The sequence below is a fragment of the Bos taurus genome, chromosome 5 (genome assembly GCF_002263795.3).
Source record: "Bos taurus isolate L1 Dominette 01449 registration number 42190680 breed Hereford chromosome 5, ARS-UCD2.0, whole genome shotgun sequence".
Classification (NCBI taxonomy): Eukaryota; Metazoa; Chordata; class Mammalia; order Artiodactyla; family Bovidae; genus Bos; species Bos taurus.
The window spans coordinates 56,275,669-56,300,966 of NC_037332.1; the positions used below are offsets into that span (position 1 = coordinate 56,275,669).

A 25,298-nucleotide genomic window follows, 5' to 3' on the forward strand; every position below is an offset into this window, starting at 1 on the left:
GGGTTCAAACCCCTGCTCTCATTTTGGGCCTCAATTTCTTCATCTATAAATTGGGATAATAAAAATACCTTCCCGGGGCTTCCCTGGTTAAGAATCTGCCTTGCAACGCAGGGGATGCGGGTTCGATCCTTGGTCAGGGAATTAGGATTCCACGTGCCACGTGCCATTGAGTAACTAAGCCCGTGTGCCTTGAAGCCCATAGCCACAACTAGAGAAAGCCTGAATGCCACAACTACTGAAGCCCATGTGCTCTGGAGTCCACGCATCACCACTACTGAGCCTGCACTGCTAGAGTCTGCACTGCAACAAAAGATCTCGCAAGACGCAACTAAGATTCCACGTCCACAACTAAAACCCAACGCAGCCAAATAAAGAAACGTTAAAGAAAATCTTTACAAGAATATTTTAAGGAGTAAGTCAGTTACTGCATGGGGAGTGCTTAGAACCATGCCTAGTACATAGTTTGTGTTCAGTAAATGCTGGCAGTGATTATAACAAAAAACTGGAAGCAATATCCAACAGTAGAGAAATGGCTGAGTAAATTATGGGATGTTTACTGAATGAAACACACTTTGGCCATTAGAAAGTCTGCTGATGTACTCATGACACCCTGTCAAGTGACAAGCGCAGGAAACAGCAGGTGCAGCGCTGTTTAAGTAAAGCAAATGCAGAGAGATTCGGAGAGTGCTCCCCGAACGATAACAGCACAAACTATGGGTGGTGGAATTTGGGGTGATTTGTACTTCTCTGTATATTTCTATAGCGTTTGCTTGTTTTTACAATGAACATGACCCACTTTTATCTAAAAATGGGGCTATTTAAAACAATGCAATAATAACACAGAAAATTTGTGGCATATATGAGCCAAAAGGGGCAGAAAACATTTATATACACTACGATTTCCAGCCATGTAAAAACCCACCTAAGGGGAAAAGGATGATGTTCACTTACCACAATGCTAACAGCACAGTGGTGGTTTGCTGGAGAAACTGGGCTTTTTCCCCCCTCTCTAATTTCCAATATTTTGAACTATTGTATTACTTGAATAATAGAGAAATAAATGTAAAAGAAGTTAAGAATGTTTTTCCCTTTCCAGAGCTGTCCTGCTCGCCACTCAAGTTTCCCTTAATCTTCATGCCCTCCCAAAACCCCCAAACCCTGGTCACCGTAAAACCCTCTAGCACCCAGAGCCTTCACTCACTCCATCCTTCAACTTTTTTTTTTTTGGCTGCACCACGCAGCGTCTGGGCTCTTAGTTCCCCAACCAGGGATGGAACCCAGGCCCCCTGTATTGGAATCACAGTCTTAACCACTGGACCGCCAGCAAAGTCTATCCCTCAACTTCTATTGCGTCCCTCAGGGCCCTCTTTGCCTCCTTCATCTCCGATCCCCATCCAGACACTGTGGCCTTCTGCTGGAGTCTGCTCCCCCACCTCCCACCCCAGCTGGGACCTCGTACCCAAACAAGTGACACCGTCTGCGTCCAACACCTGGTCCTCAGCGCAGGCACACTGACGGCTCCCAGGGGTGGCCAGGCACAGGCTGCTGCAGCCGCCGTTGTTCACCCGGCATTTGTTGGTGCCCACTGTGAAGGAGGGGCCACGGGTGCAGGAGAGACGAACAGGACGACAGGAGATGGGTTGTGGCAGAGTCAGGAAAGGCCAGAGCAGGGAGACGAAAGGCCAAGGGAGGCGGTGCATTAAAAGGAGAAGACAGAAAGAGGGAATGTGGAGGGGTTGAAGATGAGGAGATGGAGGCATGGGACAGGAGGGGTGATGGGGAACATGGAAGGTCAAATTGGGGTGGGGGCCTCTCTTCTCAAGAGCCTCAAAAGTCAGAGCCTAGGCTCCCTGGGAGTGCCTTCACCCCACCCACAGAAGCCTTGCCCACCATCCAGATCCCACCCCTGTCCCAGTCCTGCTCCAGGGGTACCTTGCTGCTGCTGGGCATCATACATGCGGATCTCAAAGATGGGGGGCCGCTCGCTGCGCAGAAGGGTCACGATGGGGGCTGCGCCTCCTGTGCCCCGCTCCAAGCGGTAGACACTGCCGCTCCGGTACTCAGTCCAGAAGAGGTAGTTGCCGTGGTGACAGAGGCCAAAGGCGTGGTTCAGCTCAGGACCCTCGTACACAATCTAGGAATAGACAGGGGTTTACCCAGCAGCTGAGAGACAAGTGGGGGTGCCTCAGGGAGGCTTAGGGGTTCACTGCTTTGTACACTCATATGTCCACAGCCTGGGTGTGGGCTTGTCTCCCCCATCAGCCCAGAAGCCCCCGAGGATGGGAGCTTTGCACGCAGTGAAGTGCCAAAGCCTGAACCCAGCAGACACGGTGAGGGCTGGCCCACACTCCTCTCCTTTGTTGATTCATATTCATTGATACCCCTCCAACATATGCGCATGTGCGCACGCACAGGCAAACACAGAGCAGTGGGCTGAGAGCCAGAATCCATCCATTCGTTTCTTCACCCTCCACACGTTTGCCAGAATCTGTTAAGGTAGCACTCAGAAACGGAGAAGATATGGTCCCTGCACTGGAGCTGCCACTGTCTCAGGAAAGGAACTCAGGGTCATCAGGGTGGCAAAGGATCTGGAGACAGCATCCCAGCGGAGGTGGCCCCTGAGAGGTGTGCCAGGTGAGGAGGGGCTGGGCAGAGGCTAGAAGGTCTGCACGAGCAACAGCACAGGGGGCAGGCCTTGACATGTACTGGGCTCATGAGTCGTCTAATGATGCTGTCCCAGTGCTGGGATGTGGGAAGCAGGGAGAAAGACAATCATAGAGATGGTCAGGACCACATTGCAGACGGCCTTAAATACCGTGAGAGCTTGGGCCACACACCTAGACGTGCACGGAACTCACGAATGAAGCACGCACCACCCAAATGAACGAGCATACGAATACACCGTCTCTAGGTGTCTGGCACCTGTACACAGGCACTCAGTGTAGGCACACACCAGCGTGTGCTGCGTGTACATGCACAAGCAGGCTGAGGTGCACACGATGTGTATGCTCAGGCGGTCAGGCCCGCAGGCCACGTGAATAGTCACAGAGATACTCTGAAGAAGCAATCCTTAAACAACACAAGACACAGGCACACAAGCGCACAGAGGGACACACCCATAAGCTCACAGGCGAACACACATGCAGCACTCAGGCCTGGACTCACACGGATGCCCACACATTCAGACACCCAGCCTCGGTCACACACACACGCAGTCCAGAAATGCACACATGAACACCTACACACAGCTGCACGCCTGCCCACCTTCCGGTCTGTGCCATTGAGCAGGATGGTTTCAATGCGGTCATAGAAGGCATCCACCCAGTAGAGGCGCCCAGCTGGGATGTCCAGGCTCAGCCCATTGGGCCAAAGTACTGTCTTGGAGGTGACGAAGATGTCTCGGTGTGAGCCGTCCATCCAGGCCCTCTCTAGCCGCCCTCGCCGACTGTCCTTGGGGTCCTCCTCCCAGTCAGTCCAGTACATCCACCTGTGGGCAGTTACTGGTCAGCATCACATGGGCCACCCCTGCCATCAGCATCCTCCCCTGTGATCCTAGGCCAGGCAGGCCCTCCCAGAGCCCCTCACAGGGTCCTCTTGCCCTGCTCATCCCTGGCCCACACATTTCATTCATTCATTCATTCACTCCTCCATTCAACAAGTAGGTGCTGAGTGCCTACTGAGTTGGGCACAGCTCTGGCACTGGAGGTGAGCCCAAGGCTGCCAAGACCCCTCTCTCATGGAGCCCATGTCCCACCCAGGACACAGACAAGAAACAAGTCAGCCAGGAGGGTCACACACTGGAAAGCAATAGAGGTCAGGAGGGACTCCAGGAAGGGGGACAGCATGGAGACTGAGAGTGCAGCTGGTGAGGAAGGCCTCTCCCAGGAAGTAGCACTTGAGCTGATGTGAACGCTGAGAAGCAGCCCCATGTGTAAATACTTGGGAGTCCCAGGCTGAGGAACTCCAAGAGCAAAAAGCCCTGAGGGAGGAAGGGCTGGATGCTGGTTTGAGGAACAGACAGCAGGCAGTGGGAACAGAACTTCCAGATGCAGGAAATGAGGTGCAGAGGTCAAAGGAGCTGCAGGCAGACCTTGTAGGAGCTCAGGCTGATGAGGGCTCAGGGAGCCAGGGGAGGGCTCTGCTGGGAGTGACAGGACCAGACTATTCCTATGTATCACTCCCACTGCCCTGTAGGTAAGGACACCTTTTCCTCTCGGTCAAATTTTCGCTGCCCTCCCCCGTCCACTCTCCGTCTTACCCCCCAGTCCTGAGGCCCATGGAACTCAGGCTCTGAGTCCCTGGCTCTCCCTCTCCTCGCCCCAAGGCCCTGGGAGGACTCACCCATTGAGCGGATCCACCACAATGGCCCTGGGGTGTGTCATTTTGCCCTCGATTAAGGTCTTGCGGGTCTGAGCAGCTTTCTCCAGCCTGGCCACGCTGATGGTCTTCTTGGGTCCATCATCCGTCCAATACAAATTGTCCCCCATCCAGTCCACAGCCACGCCTTCCACATTGTGGATGCCTACAATGGGGCGGGGCAGGGGATGGGCAGAGGGGGAGTGTCAGAGGAGGCTCAAAACTGCCTCTGGTCCTTAGGATACCTGCACTTTGGAGCCCTTGGCTACTGGGGAGCACAGGGAGCCTCCTGGCCCTAGATGGTGGTGAGGCTGGGCTGGGCTAGGAAGATGGAGGAAGCAGATGGGAGGGTAGAGGAAGGGGATGGGAGGTCATTTGTGCTACAACATCTGTGTTGAGGCAGTCTCTCAAAACTGCACATGGCAGCGAGGAAACCTCCGTGGCATACACGGGCTCACTCGGGAAGGTATGTCAGCCTGAGGTGGGTAGACAGCTGGGACAATAGACATGTGACTCTGGGTACAAGTGGAACACTACATGCCAGGCCTAAAAACCCTGAGCTAACAAAATAAGTTAGGAAGTGATTTCTCACTTAGCTCCATGCTTCATCTCCAGCTTAAATAGCAGTTCCCTGGGAGAGGGAACCCCAATCTTTTCCTGATGAGGAGTTACTTTTGGTTTCCCCAAAGTCTTATGATTGCTGACTCCTGAGGTTCTCTGAGTCGAGGTGGGGCATGGGGAGCAGGACCAGGGGTGGTAACCAGTATCAGTCAGACGGATTGGTCAGGAGGGCAGGTTTGGGAGTTCAGAACACCCGGCAGGCATGGTGCAGCACTAGGGAGCTCAGAGCCTCCACGCAGGTGGGTATTCAGAAGACAACGCACTGTTGACCTGCTGGGGCAGCTTAAAGGGAAAACTGGACTCCATTCACAAAACACGATTTTCTCAGGGCATGTAAGCCTGCAGCTCTCGGCGGCTGTGAAGTCCGGCTACACAGACCCTGTGTGTGCACATGTATGCCTGCTCTGATTCGGAGCCTCAGGCCTCTCGCTGGCTGTGCACTGCGTGCAGCTACAGGGCTCAGAGCCAACGGCAGAAAGACCCTGAGTTTTCCCAAGGGCTGGCAAGGACGCTGCCTTACCCATCCATCCTCCTGCCTCTTTTCGGCTCAGCCAAGAAGGGGGTCACCCAGGGGTCAATCTGTCTATCCCCTCATCTCCATGCCAACCAGCCCAGCCAGCCAGTTACCAGGGGATTCTCCACGCTGGGAGGGAGGGCATGGGGAGACAGATGCCCAGGCCCCACATGGCTTCCTGCTTCCTCAGGTGCGTGCCACCTCCCGGGAGTCCCGACTATCCACCTCCCACTCTGGGGCCCTTACCGTCCTTCAGGATGGTCTCCCGCTCCGTGCCATCGATCTTCTGGCGGCCAATGAGGTAGCTGGTGGTGTCGGCAAAGTAGATGAAGCCGGTCTCAGCGTGGAAGTCCAGGGCTCGGGGGTTCATGAGGTTCTCGATGGGGATCATATGCTCGTCGGGAACCTTGGCCCCCATGTCCATGCCCCGGATGATGCCAGGCCGGCCCTTGCCATACACGAGGAACAGCTCGTGTTCTGGCTCTAGGGCAGGCACAAGGAGGGGCACAAAGTCAGACAGACAGACACACACACACGTGCACACAACCACCACGCAGCCGATGCTCCGCCTGCAGTGAGTGGGTGGGGGCAGCACGGGGATCTGAATTACATGGACAGACACAAAGCCTGTAAGGCCCAGGGAACAACGCCCTGGGGGGTGGTTTCCTGTGGACTCCAGGGGTGGGAAATGGAGCAAAAGTAGCAAGTAGCATGTTTTCAGTAAGTACCCACTGTTGAGTAATGAAATTAGTGGCCCAAATAGGTTGGAATCTGATCCCTTTTGACCACTTCCTCTGCTGCCATCCCAGTCTAAGCCACATCACTTCTTGCCTACGCCGCAGAAATAGTCTCCCGCTACTTCCCTGCTGCCCATCCTCCCCCCAGCAGTCAGCATGATCATTTTCACAGAAGTGAGTCAAATTTATAAAGCCACCCAGAGCTCCTCATCCCAGTTAGAACACAATCCAACCTGGGTCCTCATCTCCCTCATTCACGTGGGTCCCCCACCCCATCGCCTCCTTGTTGCTCCCCAGCACTCCAAGCTTACACTGGCCTCTGAACCCTGGCACTGCAGATTCCCTCTGCCACAAACGCTCTTCCTCCAGGTACGTGGTTCACTTGATCCACTTCCTCACTTCACAGAGAGTTGGACTCTAATTTCAATTCCACAGAGATGCCTTCCCTGAGGGCCGTCTCAACGGGAGCCTTGGCTGTCATCATGAACGCCATGCTCCGCTCTATTTTCTTCCTAACACCTACCACCACCCGAAGTCATTTTTGTGTTTGCACACCTCCTCTGCCAGACTATAAGCTCCACGAGGCCAGAGACATCTATCTTGTTCATTGCTGAACCCTTGCTGCCAGGACAACGCCAGACACAGTGCGTGCTCACTAGATACTTGATGAACAAATGAAGGGCTGAAACAGGCCAGTTGACAGTGTTCTGAGTGGGAGCCTGAATGGGATAGTGGGAGAAGCCCTGCTCTCAGATGGGAGTTCAAGTCCCAGCCTGCCCCTCACTAGCGACAATACCTTGGTTAAGTCCCTCCATCTTTCTGCATCTTAGAGGGAAGGAGCTGGGCTATGGGAGGCAGACTCCTCCTGTCTCATCCCAGCAGGCACCCAAGCCCTTCCCCAGCACTCACTCTTGCACGACTTCCCGTCACTGCCCAGGCTGAAGCCGGAGCGACAGCGGCAGGTCCGCGCCTTGTGGCTGTTGGCCAGCAGGCAGATGTCGGAGCATCCGCCTGGCTTCCCGTACTGGTCGTTCTCGCAGGCGTGGCTCCTCACTGGGGCAGGGTGGAGAGCCGGTCAGGATCCGTCGAAGTCCCCGTGCCAGGCCCTGAGAAGGCTTCCTCAAGTCTGATCACACTCCCTCCTACTGCTGTCTTTGTATCTGCTGTCCCCTCCAGGGACTCGGAAGCTGCAGGACTGGGATCCCTCTACCCTCACACCACCCAGTCTTGAGACTTAGGCGGGGACTTTCGTGGTCAGGGGACAGAGCCACACTGCTGCTCACAGCCAGGTGCTTCTACTCGAGACCAGCCAGTGAACCAGGAGGGGTGATGGACATCCTGAGCAGAAATGAGGGCAAGGGGCTCCCGGGGTGGGATTCGGAGGCTGAGGGGCGGACACGGGGAGGCATTCTGGGGTAGATGACTCGGAGAAGCAGTCATGACACAAGAGAATCAGGGGTGCCCACCGGAGGGTCCCGGAAGGGGCTGCGGCGTGCCACTCACCTCGGGGCTGACGGCGCTGGTGGTAGATGTGGAGGGCACCGCCCTTGTCCACACGGGTGACCACCTGGTAGTCAGTGCTGTTGAAGCGGTTCACGCGGATCACGCTCGTCTTCTGCTGGGCGTTGGCATTGTCCGAGTTGGTGGCATAGAGATAATTCTCAAACACGGTCAGGCCGTACAGGTGCTCAATCTGCGATGGGCAGGCAGGAACCATCAACACAAGAGGAGAAGAGATTCCTACCTCCACCGCTGGAGAACCCGTCAGCTTTGCATCCAGACTCCGTGACTTGCATTCCTAACTCATCCCCCCATTATCCAACTCCTTGCTTTACTCCTGGACTATCTTCTCTGGACTATCCTTTCTTGAGATTTGCTTGTCAAACCCCACTCATCCTTCACAGGGCATCTCTTTGAAGGGCTTCTGGAATCTTCTAACCAGAGACGACACTCCATTTCTGGCTGTAATCTACTGCCTGGTGATCTGTGGATTTACTCTATCTCCTCGGCTCAAACCCCTTGAGGAAGGAACCAGACCCCTCCCTCTCAGAATCAGGCACATATCCACTGATGGAGTGACTTTGCACTGACCGGAAGTTGGATCCTACCCTCTGTCCACAGAGAACATTCTTAGCTCGCCTCTAGCTCCCAGCTTTCAGGAGGGTTGAGAGGACAGACTGGCCCCAAGCAAGCCTGATAACAGCCCCCATTACCTGCATAATGTATCTAAGGTGACCTTCTGTCCCGTTTGTCCAAGACTGACCCCGGGGGACTTCAAGAGTCAACACTGGGACAGTCTTGGGCAAATCGGGATGGATGGTCACCCTAATTACCCCAGAACAGAGATGCCATCTTTGGGCTGGAAGGGCTTCTAGACCAGGCTCAAATGCTATTTCCCAGCGGTGTGACCTCAAGCAAATCACTTAACCCCTGTGAACCCTGACATTCTTCAGCTACCAAAGGGGAACTGAATCACCCTGCCAGCTCATTCTTCAGGGGTTGCTGTAGGGATCAAATAAGAAAAGGGAAGTAAAAAAGGTGTTCTCTAAAATGACTGTGGCCATCCAAGTGGAAGTCACGACCTGTCCTCTCCCTCTGTGCTTGTGTCAACCCCTCACATACTGTTCCCCGTCCCGGGAGGCCTAGAGACAGGTTCCCAAAGCTGAGACTTCCTCCTCACCAGGATGCCCTGGATGATGGTCTGCCGGCCCTTGCCCTCGTAGTCCACCACCTCAATGTAATCCAGGTAGGCATCAGCCCAGTAGACAAGGCGGCTGACAAGGTCCAGCGTGATGCCGTGAGGAAACACAATCTTGCTGTCAACCAGCTTGGTGCGGTTCTGCCCGTCCATGTCACAGCGCTCCACTTTGGGGATCTGCCCGTAGTCAGTGAAGAACACCTTCCTGTGGGCAGACAGCATGTTATACTGGGTCTGAACATTGGGCACCCTCCCTTTTACCAGGGCCTCTGCCTCTGCCCCTGCCTGTCCCGCTCACCCCATGGCAGGGTCCAGTGCAATGCCCTTGGGGTTGTACAGCTCCAGGTCTAGGAGAGTGACACACGTGTCCCCGTTTCGGTTGCAGACAAAGATCCTGTCATCAATGTCATCCACAAAGTAGAAGTTGCCGGTCAGCCAGTCGATGGCCATCTGCTCCACATCTGGAGAGTGGGAATGAAAGGGCTATGGGGGAGGTCCTCCCCTGACATGCCCACCTCCTCTGGGGCGCCCTCCTTCACCACCCAGGCCACGGCTGTCTCTCCTCCCTGAGGTCCTACGGGAGCTACCGGCAGTGGCATATTTTGCCTGGTGTTGTTGGCCATCCTTCACCAACCGCGTCTCTCCAAAGACAAGTCTCTGAGTATACTCCTTCACAGCCCTGCTTCCCAGGCCGAGCTCAGGGTGGCACACATGGGCAGCAGGAAATCAGTGGCTGGCTGGCTGACTGACAGGTTTCCCAACTCTAGCCCCTGCTTGAACGGGCCCATCTTCCTGCACTTCCGAAAGGCAGTGAGGACAGGTCCACGAGGTCACTCCAGAATTTTTAAAATTTGCTTTTTCTTGGATTAAGAGCACTCAGGCTAATAAAACATCACACATCTCTGCTTTTTATCAACTCTGTATGGTGAGTCGGCTTATCTCACGCCAGCCAGGAGCACCAACCGGAAGCTATACGTGTTTCCTGACTTTTCAAAATGGAAAAGCCAGGCATCCATCAGTAAATCCAATCTAAGAGAAGAGAATGTTCAAATACAGGGCCCACGAGATGGAAAAAGGAAGGTCCACGGTGGCAAAAGATTGGGACCAGTGACATGGGTCAGATTTCCTGTTCTCATTTCCATGGCCAACGCTTCTACTTCCCTATTGCTCAATTTCCTCTGTCCTAGGGAGGGTGGAAGGAGTGGGAAATAAGATATAGGGCTGGAGAAGAGAGCACAGAGAAGGAGAACCACCAAAGGACTCTGAAGGTAAACTGAGGCATGACTCATAAACAGGGGGAGCTTCAGAAGGGTGGGAGTGTGGGAGAAGGGTGCAGGCCAGGTGCCCACACTCAGTCTACATCAAAAGGACCTCAGACTTAGGGGTGGGCAGGAAGTCCAGGATGCAGGAAGTCTGGGGATGGGACCCCTGCTGTCCTGGGTGGTGGGACTCCTCTGGAGGACCCACTGGCTCCCATCCATCCACAGCCCCCTCCAACTACTACTATCAGAGGTAATGCCTCTAGCAAGCTGGGACATCTCCAAGACAGTGACTCCCTGGACCCCTGCCTTGCATTCTACTTCCACCAGTTTCCCCAACAGGCAAAGGAATCTTTGGACCATCTGCCTTTGGCTGAAACTTTTTTTTTACTGGAAACTCCCACTAGCGACAATCAACCCAGTAAGGACTTCAATTCTTGCACAGCTACAGGTATAATGACTAGGCTTTCTGCTAATCCTCCCCCTTCCCCACAGGGATTCAGGGGCTGTTTCTTAACAGAGGATGGAGGTTGGGGGGGCCAAGGGAACAGGAACGTGGCTCCCAAGGAACTTGGCCAGGACCTGACACTGACTCACAGTCACAGGACTTAAGCTGAGGGAGGAAGGGAAAGAGCCAATTTGAGATTCTCATCAAACTAGTTTCCTCTTCAGGTCCCCCCTGTTGCACCCCACCCCAAGACAACTGGAAGGAGAAGTCACAGGCATGAGCTGTTACCCCGTGAGTGCTCAGGTGCCCCTAAACCCAGACACTGTCTCCTCTGCGCCCCAGTACTGTCCCATCCTGACAAAGGCAGAGAGAAGGAGCTCATGGGTCCCAGGCCAGGGCAGGGGTTAGGCGAGCAAATGACCCCACACTGTTATCCCAGAGAAAGCAGATGAAAATGAAGGCTGCTGGGCCGCATCCAGAGGAAACCAAGGTCCCAAGTCGGGGTGAGTGGGGGACCTGCCACAGTCCCAGGCAGCCAGCAATGTGGCTGAAAGGCAAACAGATTAAAAGGCAAACAGGGCTGTGCACCCTTTACTTGGTGGGCACAGTGGGGGTCTGGGGGCTGTTGGCACGTAGATGGACCTTCTCATTCGAAGCTGTTTCCCCAGCACCAGCTGGTGCAGCTGCGTTCTTCTCTCCAACTTCCTGAGGCTTCCCTGAGTCACTGCCCAGCTTCCAGGCTGGCAATACACTGTCACTGCTCCCCCATGCGCCCTTCCCTTGGCAAGAGGGGAGGAGGAAGAAACCTGAAGGGATCTGATGCCCCTGTTTTGGATGGAGCTCCACATCCTCTCCTCCAGACCCAGGATGTGCTGACCTTCGAGCCTCCCTCCTGGCCTGGGTTCCTTGCCAATTCCGGGAAAGAAGGCAGAAGGGATTGTCCTCGCTCTCTGATATTCACCCTTGGCTGGTCCCCCCTTCTACCTCCCAAAGGCCAGGCAAAGCCCTGCTCAGCAGGCCGGTGAGGACTTGGCAAGAACAGGAATCCCCGGCCTGGCCTAGGCTCCGCTTTGGTATTTTTGCAGCTGGAGACTATTAGTTGCAAGTAAAAATCCTTTGTTATCCAACCCCTCTCCATCACATTATTTTCCTTTCTTCTCAAGTCCAAACTCCTCTGCCCACCACACTACATACACTCACAGGCACACACATACACACGTGCTTGGCCACTTTTCCCACTCCAAGCATAAGGAGATGGGCTCAAATGGGCACCTTCCCTCCGAAGGTGGTGCTGGACTGTTGCCCCCTGTCCCGGGGCACAGAGGGGACAAGTGGAGTCCCCCTGTTCCACAGTATGGAGGGGACAAATGCAGTCCTGGGTTTTGGCCTAGAGGACCTCACATTCTGGTCCCACACACCCAGAGAGCAGCTATCCCCTCATGGGCCATCCTTCTCAGGACTGATCCACTTCAGAGACCTTCCAGAAGGCCCCTGGCCAAAGACCCCAAATCCTGAAGACAGGAGAATCTCAGGTAAACCCTAGGAGAGGGATGCTGTGTGGTGGTGGGAGGAGTCTGGGGCTGGTCTGAGAGCTGAGGGGCCAGGGATGCCAGAGTATAGGAGGCAGCTAGTAAGCTGGGAGGGCGATGAGACAGAGGAGAGACCACAGCCTGTCGGTGATGTTGCAAAGGACTTTCACTTCCAGGCCCCAGAATAGACCTGGGGTGTGTGTGTGAATGCTCAGGCCTCCCTGTGCCCCCGCCCCAGTGCTCAGCACTCTGCACTCCCCACAACTCCAGCTTTTCTCAACGTCTCCATCCTTCACATCATTCAAGAAGCATCTCCCTAAACAGTGGCTGCTTTTCCAGAAACAACAGCACCCACCTCAGTCCCATGAAGACCCTAGCTTCAGCCACAGGATTTAAGACACTCTTCCTAAAGTAATCCTGGGGAAGAAAGGGAGCCTCTATGCTTTGGGGGAAATATCCCCCAACACATCCACACGCCCGGAGATTGCAAATAGAGTACAAGGTCCCTGGACAAGGAAGGAAAACCACACTTCCACCTTAACCACATCCCGAGGAACACACGGACTTCTTGGCCTTGTTCCAGGAAACTCTCCCATCACTTTCTGTACCCTGGGCCCAGCCAGCCTCAACACTGACAACCCAGCCCAGGTTTGAATCCTGGTTCTGTCACCTTCCAGCTGTGGAACTATGGGCAAGTTATTTGATGTCCCTGAGTCTCAGTCTGCTGATCTGGAAAATGGGATGATGCCATTAACAGCACTCAGCACAGGGTTTGGCACATGATAAGCGCTCTACTAATGGGAGCTGCTGTTCATACAATCCCCTGATCCTCTCTCTCCTCAAACCCATCCTTCCTGCCTTTTCCATCTGTGCCTTCAGCCAGAGCCATGTGGCCTCCTGACTAAAGGTGGGCAGTTTGGGGCTGACGCCTACTATTCATCAAGACAGTTCAGGCCCCCAGGAGGAAGATCTCTGTGTAGCAGGCCTTCAGAAGCCCCAGGAGTTCCTCTTACCACAGCCTGTTTACCTGATGACAAATATCATGAGGGCAGGGCACCGTTTTTCATTTTGTGCCCGGTGCCCGACACACACATACTGATTCATTCAACAAATATTTGGTGAGTACTGAGTGCTCATGCTGTTGTCCCAGTGCTGGGACATCAGTTTTCCCTTCCCTGCTTCTTCCAGAATCCTTCTTTTCTGGCCTGAGGATGCCCAAGACAGACAAACTTCCTCCTTGTCAGAGCTACTCTGGTGTCTCACCCAGGGGCTGGGAGAGATGCTCGGGGGTCTGGGGCCCTCGCAGGTAGGGAGGAGACCACTGGGCGGGCCTGGCAGAAGCTTTGCTAAACGGCGTGTCTGCACACTCCTGTTTCCTGCTGGGTCCTGACTTCAGCTCTTCTTGTTCTACCAGCAGGTCTGGGGATCAGCCAGGTGGGGTCAGCTCTACCCACTGGGCCCCCTCCCTGCCCCGCGTGTACTTCCAGCCCCACTGCCCTCCTCTGTGTGGCCCAGGCCCACACAGGCTCAGTCCTGGGTCCCGGGGTGAGACACTCGGACTCTGCAGCTCTGATTCAAAGTACAGAACCAGGGTCTTCCCACTATTGAGAAATGCTTGCTGGGCTCTAAAACGCATCTCTCTTGCTTAAGTTACTTCCTTTGGCTTGAAAACAGGGAGGGGGTTGTTGGGAGCAGGCTGGGTGGAGAGGCAGCTTCAAGGAGACAGCGGGGGAGGAGAGCCCTGGGCTGGAACTGCACCGTGAGACGCAGGGCCGGCCCCGCCTGGCCAGGAAGAGGAGCAAAGGGCTATTAAATGTGAGGAAACTGGGAAAGGGAACGGGAAGCAAAAGCACCAGGATGTGGGGAGCTTGAGGCCAATGAGTGGGCTGGCGAGAGCCCCTCGATATTCTGACACCCAGCAGGTGAGAAAGGCCAAAGAAGTGGGTGGCTGGTTTTCCTCTGTGACACGGAAGTGTTCTGTAGGCTGGGGTGGGGGCTGAGAGGGTCGGGGGTAACCCGCTCCATGGGAGGGTGGCTCCCTTGCCAGCCGGGAAGCCAGCTCATCAGACTCAGAGGATCAACTCTCTCTCTCTGCCCCTCCTCTAGACAAATCACTGGCCTATTTCCTGTTGTGATTTTAAACACACACACACACACACACACACACACACGCATGCACGCACACATGCGAGGGAGGGAAAAGTGAAGTTGGCCAGCTGGACTTAGGGACCCATTTCGCAACCTCACAGCCTGCAGCCTAGGAGGCCTTTTTTAGGCCTCCCGGCCAACCTCCTCTTTCCCTGTGCAGCAGGGTACCGGGGAGAAACCTGAGGGCCTCCGAGGGCACCTCTGGAGCATACCCCCATACACAGCGCCAGATAAAGTGACTACAGCAAATCTTATTTCCCTCAGGCCTCTGTTGGCAACCTCAGAACCTCCTCTCAACATGCACACACATCCTCCCAGGGCCCCAGTCCTGAGGTCTATGCCTGTTCTTTCTACGGTGGAAACATCCTGAGAGCTAAGGTCAGAGGAGTGAAGCCAAGGTCACGCAGGGCTGCGGTGGGTGGGGCAGTTGGTACACTTGACCTCTAGCCCTGCCCAGGGGCGGCCCTGCAGGGGGATGGACAGGACCTGAGGTTCCTTCAGAGGGTGGTCAGAGGTGAGGTGGGAGGGTGGGCAGGCCAGGACTGCTGACCTCTCAGGGCCGCTGTTTCCAGAACTTCAGTCTTTGGTCTCTCATTTCCAAAATGCTTGAAGTGTTTATGCACAGCTTGCTCTACCATTTATCTACCATTTCTTTACATCCGCTCACTTTTCTTATCTTGCTGCATCCTAAACAATCTATGAAATCAGAGACTTGACTTGCCAGCTGTAGGAGTTTCCTGCTGCTGCTGCTGCTGCTAAGTTGCTTCAGTCGTGTCCGACTCTGTGCGACCCCATAGATGGCAGCCCACCAGGCTCCCCCGTCCCTGGGATTCTCCAGGCAAGAACACTGGAGTGGGTTGCCATTTCCTTCTCCAATGCATGAAAGTGAAAAGTGAAAGTGAAGTCGCTCAGTCATGTCCGACTCTTAGCGACCCCATGGACTGCAGCCCACCAGGCTCCTCTGTCCATGGGATTTTCCAGGCAAGAGTACTGGAGTGGGGTGCCATTGCCCTCTACGAGGAGTTTCCTAATAGGTATTAAATAATAACATAACTCTTAATATAATAGTAAAAAAACGCATGTCCACATACAACATAAACATGAAGGCGTTCCCACTTGGGGAAAGTGTTAGTCACTCAGTTGTGTCCAACTCCTTGCAACCCTCTGGACTGTAGCCTGCCAGGCTCCTCTGTCCATGGAATTCTCCAGGCCAAAGTACTGGAGTGGGTTGCCACTTCCTTCTCCAGGCCCACTCAGGGAAAGGCAGTCGTAAACCCTGAGTGGGGGCGGGGGGCCCAGGGTCTTCCCTGAAAATCTCCTGGCTGTTCCCATCACATTGTCCAGTCATGGGATCAGAGTCTTCAGAAACCTGACCATCCTGCCACGCATGGCCAAGGGAAGGATGGGCCCTGGGGTTACATTCCAGGAGGGAGGGAAAGAGATGAACACTGAGTCCCCAAGACCCACCTCCCACCCAGGCCAACGAAAGACATAGGCTGGGGAAGGAAGGGCTGGCAGCCCGGCGAGTTAAGGTAGGAAAGTGCTCACGTGCACACACACACACCTGTCAGGACGAGTGAGGACATGGTCAGTGGATCTCTTCCCACTTGAGTAGAAATGGATGGAAGGGACTGGGCTCAGACAGGAAACAGCAGGACCTCAATCCTAAGCCTGTCCCATAGAGCCTCGCATGAAGCTGTGCTGACCACTGTAGGGCCCGGGCGGGGCCCTTCAAGGGCTCAGGACTCAGAGCAGGTCTGGTTCACATACATGCCCCAGGACCCATGTGAAACAAGCTCACTTCCTGGCCTCCTTCCTTCTTTCTATTCTATTTCTGTTTCCAGAGTTTTCTCCAGGGCAGTCTCCCCCTTCTTCCCACACCAGCAGGCAGGCTTCTCTCAGGCCCTGGGCTCTGGGCTCCAGCACCTCTCCCTTGTCAGGCTCCTCCCTCCCGCGTGGGGCTCAGCCCAGGGGCCCGATGGAGGTCACGGTCAGCCAAGAATGGCATGATTGCAGGGAGGGCTCCCCCAGAGGGCCAAGAGAAAGCAGGAGAAAGCAGCAGCCTTCTTCTTCCTGCCCCTGGGGGAGCTAATTACAGGCCAGCAGGCCCCCTGCACAGGTGAGTGCCTGGGGCCAGCCACGCTTGCTCTCGCTGGCACCTGGGCAGGCCATCGGCCTCTCCTGGGAAGGGGGATGAGCTGGGGGTGGGGGAGGGTGCTGGGGAGAGACACTCCTGACATTCTCAGCTCAGGGCCCATAATTAGTTTGTGGGATGAGAGCAAAACAGCCATCCTCAGGGTGACAGCCAGACAGTCAGGCGGCATGGGCGGAGGCAGGGCCAAAGGAAGGGACAGAGGCCGGGGCAAGAGGAACCCATTCATTCACCCCGGTAGCATTTCTCCCCAGAACCTTCTGGTCTCTTCCGGGCTCCTGGACTCTGCCCCAGAGGGGCCCAACGAATCTAGCAGACTCTGAAGGCAACACTCTCTGTTTGCCAAGGGAGGGGTACCCGCCTGAGGTTATTTCCTGCTTCTCCTGGGGAGGAAGGCAGGAGAGGGGCCAGGTCAGAGCTAAAGCAGAGAAGGTTTCCATCAGGGCATCCCCACCAGGACACCTACCCACCAGCCCATCAGCCCATCGTCTGCCCTGAGGCAGGGCCAGGGAGGGAAGGGCTGGAGCTGTTTGCCCAGACAGGCCTGATGGGTGGGGCTGCTGACAGGGAACAGGGAGAGGGCAGCTATCTCATGGGGTCTTGCCCTAATCCTACCCTACCTACCATGGGGTTTCTGAGCTGCCTGCCCCTCAAGAGCTCTGCCAGCCAGGTATTGGCTGAGCCCCCAGCCCAGTACTCCAAGGATGACAGGTCTATCACAGGCAGGCTTTGGTCACCAACAGCCCAAGGATCCCCCTGGGATGCTGTGGAGGGGCTGCGGCTGAGCTGTGGACCATTCGATGAGGCCGCAGGGGAGGGGGGCCCTCAGAGAAACTCCTGTTCCCACCAGAACTGAGCCTTTGGGTCCTCCTGGGATTTCTGTACAGATCATCACGTGGGGACCCATGGAAGAAACTTCAAGATCTTCTGGACAGGCCCCAGTTCACCGTCCTAAACCTCCTGCATGGCCTCTAGTGACTTTTGGCTTTCACTTCAATTTATCTGATTTTGCCAGACAAGCTCAAGCCCATTATGCAGATTAGGAAACCAAAACTTGAGACAGGGAGTTTTGGTTTACTCAAGGTCACAGATCAAGCCACCCCCTCTCCGGGGGTCAGATCAACCACAGGCCAGACGTCCCCTCTCAGCCCTGTGGTGCATTTCCTGGAGATGTGATGATGCAGAGGTTTTGTTTGTTCATGTAGCAGCAGCATCTGAGATGAGCAGAAGTGCTCGAGGCAGCGGACCTCTGCCCTGGCCCTGTCCCCAGCCACACCCCATCTTCCACCTCTGAGGCATCACGTACAGCCTCGGGTGGGAGCTCGAAGGGGAACATCCAGGATATCTGATAGCATTCCCAGTGGGGTCATTCCTGCCACAGAGCCTGTCCCCCAGAAACAGCCTCAGGACCCCCACAGCCACGCTGTGGCAGGGAGCCAGTTCTGGCGACCCCCTCAAGGGAAACGACAGATACGGAGATGGACCCAGCCTGGTCCCGGCTCCTCTGCCCTCAGCCACAACTTAGCAAGGCTCCTCTGGCTCCAGGCCCCTTTTTTCCTTTGTTGTGGCTCCCACCATGTGGGAAAACCCCTCTATGGACTAATCGACATTCTTCCCTCTGAAAAGGGACGGTCCCTGGTCTCTGGAGGTTGACCAGACATTGTCCTCTTGGGCACTTCTAGGAGGCCCTTCTCTGCCCTGGGCCAGAAACACTGGAGCCATCAGAGACTCAGCTCAGAGAGAGGAGAAGAAGCATGGACATAGCTCTGCCCCGGCCCCAAACAAGGGTCACAACATTCAACTCGCTGCCTCGGCCTCAGTCAGGGGCTTTTGTCTAGGCTCCTGGACCAGTCAAGGGTCATCCTGTCTATCCACTCCCCCAACCCAGCTTGTCCCAGACAGGCTTTGCCTCGCCCATCTCCCCCACCCTCGCCGGCTTCCTGTGCTGGAGCAGGTGACTCACGGTGCAGGCTGAGGGAGATGTTGATGGTGTACTCATCCACGAAGCCCTTCAGGCCGGGCATGCGGGCGCACTTGAGCTGTGTCTGGGCAGCGCTGTCGCCAACATGCACCCAGCACACCGTCTCGTTGGCGTAGCTGAAGTCCATGGCTGTGGTCTGCCGTGTGCTGGTGGGTGTGATGGTGGAAACCTGGGCCCCACTCAGGTACGTGGCCAGGATGTTCTGCGAGTTGGCAATCAGCAGCACAGGGGGCCGGTCAACCGGCTCTGGAGACACAGGAGACAAGGGTTAGGGCAGCAAGCGGCCCTGGCAGCGCTCTGGCCTCTCCCCATCAGGGAACGACACCGAGGGCGCCTAGCTGTACGGTCGCAGGTAAGCCCACCTACCATTCTTGGCCTTGCAGGAGCGGTTGTCTGGCTGCAGCAGGTACCCTTCCACACAGCCGCACGTGAAGGAACCATCTGTGTTGGTGCACAGCTGGCTGCAGGTGCCATACACCGAGCACTCGTCGAAGTCTGGCGGGAAAAGGCGAGAGCGTGGTCATTTCCAGCCTACCGAGGGCAGGGAAGGGAGTGCCCTCAGACAACACCTGGGGTGTGTCCATCCCTACAGCTACTTCGGAGAACAGTTTGACAGAATCTACTGCAACAAGAAATGTGGAAACGTTACCACCTAGCCCCAGACCTGGGATCCACTCTAGAGATGTATCTATACACGTGCTTATCATCCATTCATTCAGAAAAGATTTCTGCAATGTGCCAGGTACAGTCTTAGGCTCGGGGGACACATCAGCAAAAAAATAGATTCAAACTGCTGCCCTTTTAAAACTTAAATTCCGGGACTTCCCTGGTGGTCCAGTGGTTAAGAATCTGCTTTGCAATGCAGGGGACGTGGGTTCAATCCCTGGTCGGGGAACTAAGATCCCCCAAGCCATGGGGCAACTAAGTCCGTGTCCCACAACTGAGACCCAATGCAGCCAAATAAATGAATAAATAAATATTCTTTAAAGAACTTAAATTCTGATAATAAATAAAATGTTGTTATTATAATAATAAATAAAATTAAAAGGTAAATGACATGTTAGAGGAGTTAGTGCGATGGGAAGTAGCTGGTGCTATGAAAAAATACTAAGCAGAGAAAGGGGACAGAGAATGCAGGCAGTGGGGATGTGGTTTTAGGGCTATAAGGAGTCTCACTGAGAAGGCTACATTTGTCACTGAGAAGGCTACATTTGTGCCAAGACCAAAAGGAGGTACATTTAAAACAGAAGAGTTTGCATTGTTTGTAACAGAGAGAAACTGGGAACATCTTACTCATCCAAAGGGAGATGGCCAAGTGAACTGTGGTAATAGTCATACATCACCGTGGTTTTAAAAAGAATGGGGTAGATCTCTACACATTAACACAGAAAAATCTCTAGAACATACTGGGTGAAAAAATTGAAAAACAAATATGTACAGTATGTGCGTGCGTGCTAAGTCGCTTCCGTCATGGCTGACTCTTTGCCACCCCGTGGACAGTAGCCCGCCAGGCTCCTCTGTCCATGGGATTCTCCAGGCAAGAAAACTGGAGTGGGTTGCCATGCCCTCCTCTAGGGGATCTTCCTGACCCAGAGATCAAACCCATGTCTCTTAATGTCTCCAGCATTGGCAGGCAGGTTCTTTACTACTAGGCCACCTGGGAAGCCATATACAGTATGATATTTATGTAAACAAGATCCCATGCACATAAACAGTACTTTCAATTAGATTCTCTGTGAATACATGTATACCTGGATAGAAAAAGGCCTGGACAGAGAAGTAGCAAACTGTTAAAAAGAGCTGATTTCCAGAGAGATGGGGGAGGGACCGTAACTAAAGAGGATTTGTTAAAGGGGACTTTGGTTTTGTCTGTAATGCTTTAAACCTTTTTAAACAAGAAAACTCACATATGACCTATATATATATTTATTTATTATTATTATTATTTTTTTTTGGCTGCGCTGTATGGCATGGGGGAATCTCAGGTCCCCTATCAGGGATCAAACCCGTGCTCCCTGCATTGGAAGTGCATCTTAACCACTAGACCACCAGGGAAGTCCTTGACCTTGACCTATATAATTTTTAAGATGAGTTTTGAAAAGTCTGGCAGAAGCAAATGTTTAGGGCCCACAGCCATGCCCTGAGGCCGTAAGGTGTGTTGTAGACCCGCATCCTGTCTTGCACCTTTCAAGCTTTCTCCTCCCCAACCTAGCCCACTGCCCACCCAGCACCCCCCAGCACATCCTGAACCCCAGTATGTGCACGTGTGCACACTTACCTTTGCAGGTCTTGCCGTCTGCCTGTAGCTGAAAGCTGTTGTTGCAGTAGCAGGTGGGCCCGTTGAGTGTGGGGACACAGTGGTGCTGGCAGCCCAGATGGGAACACTGTCCTCGTTGCTCTGTGGGGGGTGGGTGGCAGGTGACACATACTCAGGCCCCCAGATCTGGCAATCATACCCAGACAGCAACCTTCCCTCAACCCTTCAGTAACCACTTCCCAGGCCTGCAGGGTCAGAGATGAAGTGGCTTAGGAAGTATCAAGTATATTTTGTAAGTGAGGAAACTGAGACTGATGAGGGTATAAGACAGGTCCAAGGTCGCATTGCCAATTGTGGCTTAGAACCCGCATCTTCCTGCTCTGGCTGCCCCGACCCGCTCCGTTCCTAGTTTGCTGGTCAACAACACGTGAGGACTCTCAGCCCCTTTACACGCCTCCTGCCTGTAGCACCTAAGGACTGCAATTTTGGCTTTGGGGCTAAGGGGAAGCGTTGGCAGGGAACCGAGTCTTGCCACGCAGGACCCCAGGTCTGGTCTGGAAGCACGCCTGCAACCCAGCCCTGGTGTCCGAGAGGGCCCAGAGAGAAGGCCCGAGGCCCAGGTAGAGGAGAGGAGGAAGAGAAGCAAACCTGGCTCCCCCGGGATCTTTCTCTAATCTTCCTCCCGCCTCTGACCCACTTCCACAGGGGAGACAGAAGGGAATGAAGCAAGAGGGGGAAGAGGTGGGGGAGCAGCTACCCCCCGCCAGACCAGCGACCCAATTAATGGCCTTGCGTGGGGCCAGGCGGCCCGGCCACAAAGACCCCTTTGTCCAGTTGCCTCACACCCCTGCTCCCCCCCTCCCACCTAGGAGAGAGCGCTGCCCGAGATGCTAAGACGTTTAGAGGCGCTAAGCCTGCCAGGAGGAGCAGAGATGGGGAGCCAGGCCCTGGTTAGCCTTTCTCCTCCCCACCTCTGTCCCAGAGCCTGAAGGTGCTTCTCCAGTCCAGCCTTGGCCCCCAAAGAGGGGAAGTAGTGTTTGTTTCTGGAAAATCTAGAAAAGAGGTTCTCTTCTGCATATGGGGTGGGAGGATGAGGAGGTCCAGCTTCTGTAGTATCAGAGAAGGAAGTTCAAGCCCTAGGTTTCATATGTTCTTGGTTGTTTGTGATGCTGACCGGGTATGCAAAAGCAGGCAAACTTGAACACGTACTGTCCGATGAGATGGGACGTGCGTGGTAATTGAAGTCAGCCCCCTAGGCCCACATTCTACATCCCATTCCAGGAGCTTCTGACAAAAACATGCAGACGCAACCAAAGGAAAAGGATAAAAATCTTCCACAAACTCCCTGCCCTCAGTGAACAGGATCCAGATGTGTCTCTTCCCACAGGCAGATGTTTTCTGACACGCGTTACAGACACAGGACAGGGTCTCCACCCCCGGGGGCTTGCCTAGGGCCTCACAAAGCCAGCTTCCTGTTCCAGGCCCAGACTTGAGGGCAGTAGAAGTTCCTATTCCCTGAGGTGCAGGCCTGAGCTTCCTCCCCCTCCAACCCCCATCCCCGGGAATCTCTCCCATCCTCAGGAGAGATCCAGATTCCCCCTGGGACAGAAGCGTCTCTAGAGGAAGACCTGCAGAGCTGGTGGACCTGAGATGCAGGTGGGAAGAAGTCTAACCTACTGTCCTAAAGTTCCCTCCTCAGTTGGGGCGGAGGGGGAGAAACCCTTCCCATGAAGCAGTTTCTAAGAGCCTCAAAGACCTGCCCTTTCGGGGGCCCTGGCAGGGGAGGCAGGTAACAAAGCTCCAGACCTCCCCCTGGCCCCCGCTTCAGTGACAATATCTGCTTGTCTCTGCTCATCCTCAGGTTCCCTATAAGAAACCATGCGAAGAAACAACCCCACTGTTTACAAAACTACGAAAGCATGAACATGCTGATCTAGTAGAGAGCTCTCGTTACATAGCTGGGAAACGGGGGACTGAAGAGGGGTAATGACACATGTGAGCACACACAGCCAGAGACATGCCCGGGGCACAGGGCAGCAGGACCAGGCCTCGTCCCCTTTGCAGTCCAAGGACAGTGTGCAGACAGTGCTTAGACGGCAGCCCTCCAGACCCATCAGGTGCCCGGCGGAGAACTCACAGCATCCACCTGGGAGAGCAGAGGTGAAGAGCCCTTACCTCGGCAGTGGGACCCCTCGTCCGAGCCGTCCGCGCAGTCCTGGACCCCGTTGCAGAGGCGGGACATGAGAATACACAGCTCGGTGCCAAGGCAGTTGTGCTCGTTCGGCTGACATCGCTGGGCCTTACTCTGCGGACCTGGGGGCAGACGGAAAGGTCGGTGTGGGCATGCTGGCTACAGAGGCTGTCTGGCCAGCTACTCACTGAGGGAGGGACTGGGACTGGGGTTTCAGGCACCTGCAATTTTTAGATCTCAGGAGGCCTAGGGCCTGTTAAACTCTTCAACCTCGGACTCATCTATGCTACTCCCAATAGTAGCCACACCTGGGATCCGCCAGGTGGAGGGGATAACTAGGTTTCAGCAAAGAGTCCACTCCCCAGATGCTCCATGCTGTGGACTCCGAGGCTTCCACATCCTACACCAGGAGACAAAGCACCCCTCCTTTCCATAACATCCTGGGTCACAGAGCCTGGGCGGAGAGCTGGACCAAGTCTTCTAGAAATGCACTTTACAATATGAAGCATCATACATGGCTATTCAGCACTTGAAATGTGACCAGTTCCAAATGGAAGTATAAAATGCGCACTGGCAAAAACAAACAAACAAAAGACAATGAGAGTTCCCTGGCGGTCCAGTGGTTAGGACTCCTTCACTGCAGTAGCTCCAGGTTCAATCCCTGGTTGGGGAAATATCATCCCACAAGGTGTGTGGAGGGGCCATAAATAAATAAAATGTACATTGGTTTTTGAAGACTTAATACCACAGCCACAAAAGAGAATGCAAAAGGCCTCAATACTTTTATATGAAAAAATATGCTGAAATGATAATATTTTGTACACACTGAGTAAAATAAAGTTAAAATTAATTTCATCTGATTATTTTGACCTTTTTGGTTTTTTTTTTACGTAGATACTTATTTTCTTAGCCACATCCTGTGGCATGTGGGATCTTAGTTCTGCAACCAGGGATTGAACCCATATCCCCTCCATGGGAAGGAGGAGTCTTGACCACCCGACCACCGGGAAAGTCCCCATTTTGACCTTTTTTTGAATGTAGCTACTAGAAAATTTCAAAACTGAATGCATGCCTTGCATTATATTTCTATGCATCACACTATGCTAGACCTCCACCCCAGAGCAGCCTGCCTGATGGAGGACTTTGGGAACTGTCAAAGATTGTGGCCTGCTGGTGATGACTCCACTTCCCTTGTTGCCCAAGAAGATGGGCTGCAGAGAGGGCAGGACAGAGCTCTTCAGGGGATCCTAAGGAGGCCAGGATCTAGGACACTGGCTGAGCCTGTGGGCTGGTAGACAGATCATGGCCCATTGGTTTCCAAGCCCAGACAGGATGTAAGAAGGTGCTTGCATGGGAGCACACCTGTCCGCCTGTGCTGGGGAGGAGTCACATGCACAGGGAGGGGAGGTGTGTACCGTGGAGCAGAGCGGTGTGGAGTGAGAGTGAATCTGTGAATCTCCACGTGTGCCGGTGCTGCCGGCCTCAGTATGTACGTTTCCAGGTCCTCTTGGGAGCAAGCCTGGGTTTGTGTGTGAGTGTCCAGGGCATCTGTCTGCGTGCAGGTTATGTCTCTGCATCCCCATTTCAGAGTGGTGACTCTGCGTGGCTGCGAGAATGTGTTCGTGCCAGCGTCTGCCTCTGTGTGTGTATGTCGGCAGGGTAGGGGGAGTGAGTCAGGCCCCGGGAGCGGCTAAGTGTGAGTGTGATGGGTCTAGGAGTATGCATGAGTGGGGACAGTGAGCGGATATGTATATCTGCATCTAACTAAAGGATGGATAAAAAGAGCCAGATCTGGCCCCTCTGCATGGCTTTCTTTATCTTCAACACCAAACACTGGGGTCCGAAAAGTGGGACATAAAGGTGGCCTGAGACAAGCAGACACTCCAGGCTGAGCCACCATAGAAACACTTGTAGAATATCCCTGGCTCCCACACCTCCAGAGCAGGGTATCAAGGTGAGGCAGAGAGAACTAGTGGTTCCCTTTTCTGGCCCTAAAATTACCGCTAATAATTATGAGTGAGGGTGTGGAGATGGGGCTGAGACAGGATAAACCCCAAGAGAGAACAGAGAAAGACCTAAGAATGCAGGGTCCCCAGACCCCTGCCCAGACGAGCCCAGCAGGGGAGAGGTTCTGAAGGCAGAGACTTTGCCAGCTGCCCAGGACTCCAGGGTCCCACTAGCAAGTTCTCCACCCCCCACTGGCAGGGTAAAGGCTGGGTGGGGACCTTTCTCCCAGTTTAAACAGCTGCCTCTGATTACACCACTTACTGAGGGTAGGGGGAGGGAGGGCGGGAAATGCTCAGGGGTGGGGCTTCTGGTACAGAGATTGAGCCAGAGCCAGTGGCCTTTGGCCTGGGAACCTGAGGACAGGAAGGGGACCCAGCAAGACCCAGGGGCACCCATCAAG

At 54.4% G+C, this 25,298-nt stretch overlaps 1 protein-coding gene across 2 annotated transcripts in view; it reads right to left on the reverse strand.

Annotated features, from left to right (window-relative positions):
* LRP1 (LDL receptor related protein 1) overlaps window positions 1-25,298 on the reverse strand; it is an 80,921-nt gene that overhangs the window by 46,001 nt on the left and 9,622 nt on the right. For both annotated transcript variants that reach the window (XM_024992497.2, XM_024992496.2), the window contains exons 3-15: window positions 22,876-23,013; window positions 20,722-20,841; window positions 18,810-18,938; window positions 18,426-18,689; window positions 9,225-9,387; window positions 8,909-9,131; window positions 7,732-7,921; window positions 7,138-7,281; window positions 5,738-5,974; window positions 4,342-4,522; window positions 3,265-3,487; window positions 1,933-2,134; window positions 1,460-1,585 (exon numbers count right to left, since the gene is read on the reverse strand). In XM_024992497.2, the coding sequence (XP_024848265.1) occupies window positions 1,460-1,585; window positions 1,933-2,134; window positions 3,265-3,487; window positions 4,342-4,522; window positions 5,738-5,974; window positions 7,138-7,281; window positions 7,732-7,921; window positions 8,909-9,131; window positions 9,225-9,387; window positions 18,426-18,689; window positions 18,810-18,938; window positions 20,722-20,841; window positions 22,876-23,013 (2,340 nt within the window). The remainder of the gene's footprint in view (window positions 1-1,459; window positions 1,586-1,932; window positions 2,135-3,264; window positions 3,488-4,341; window positions 4,523-5,737; window positions 5,975-7,137; window positions 7,282-7,731; window positions 7,922-8,908; window positions 9,132-9,224; window positions 9,388-18,425; window positions 18,690-18,809; window positions 18,939-20,721; window positions 20,842-22,875; window positions 23,014-25,298) is intronic.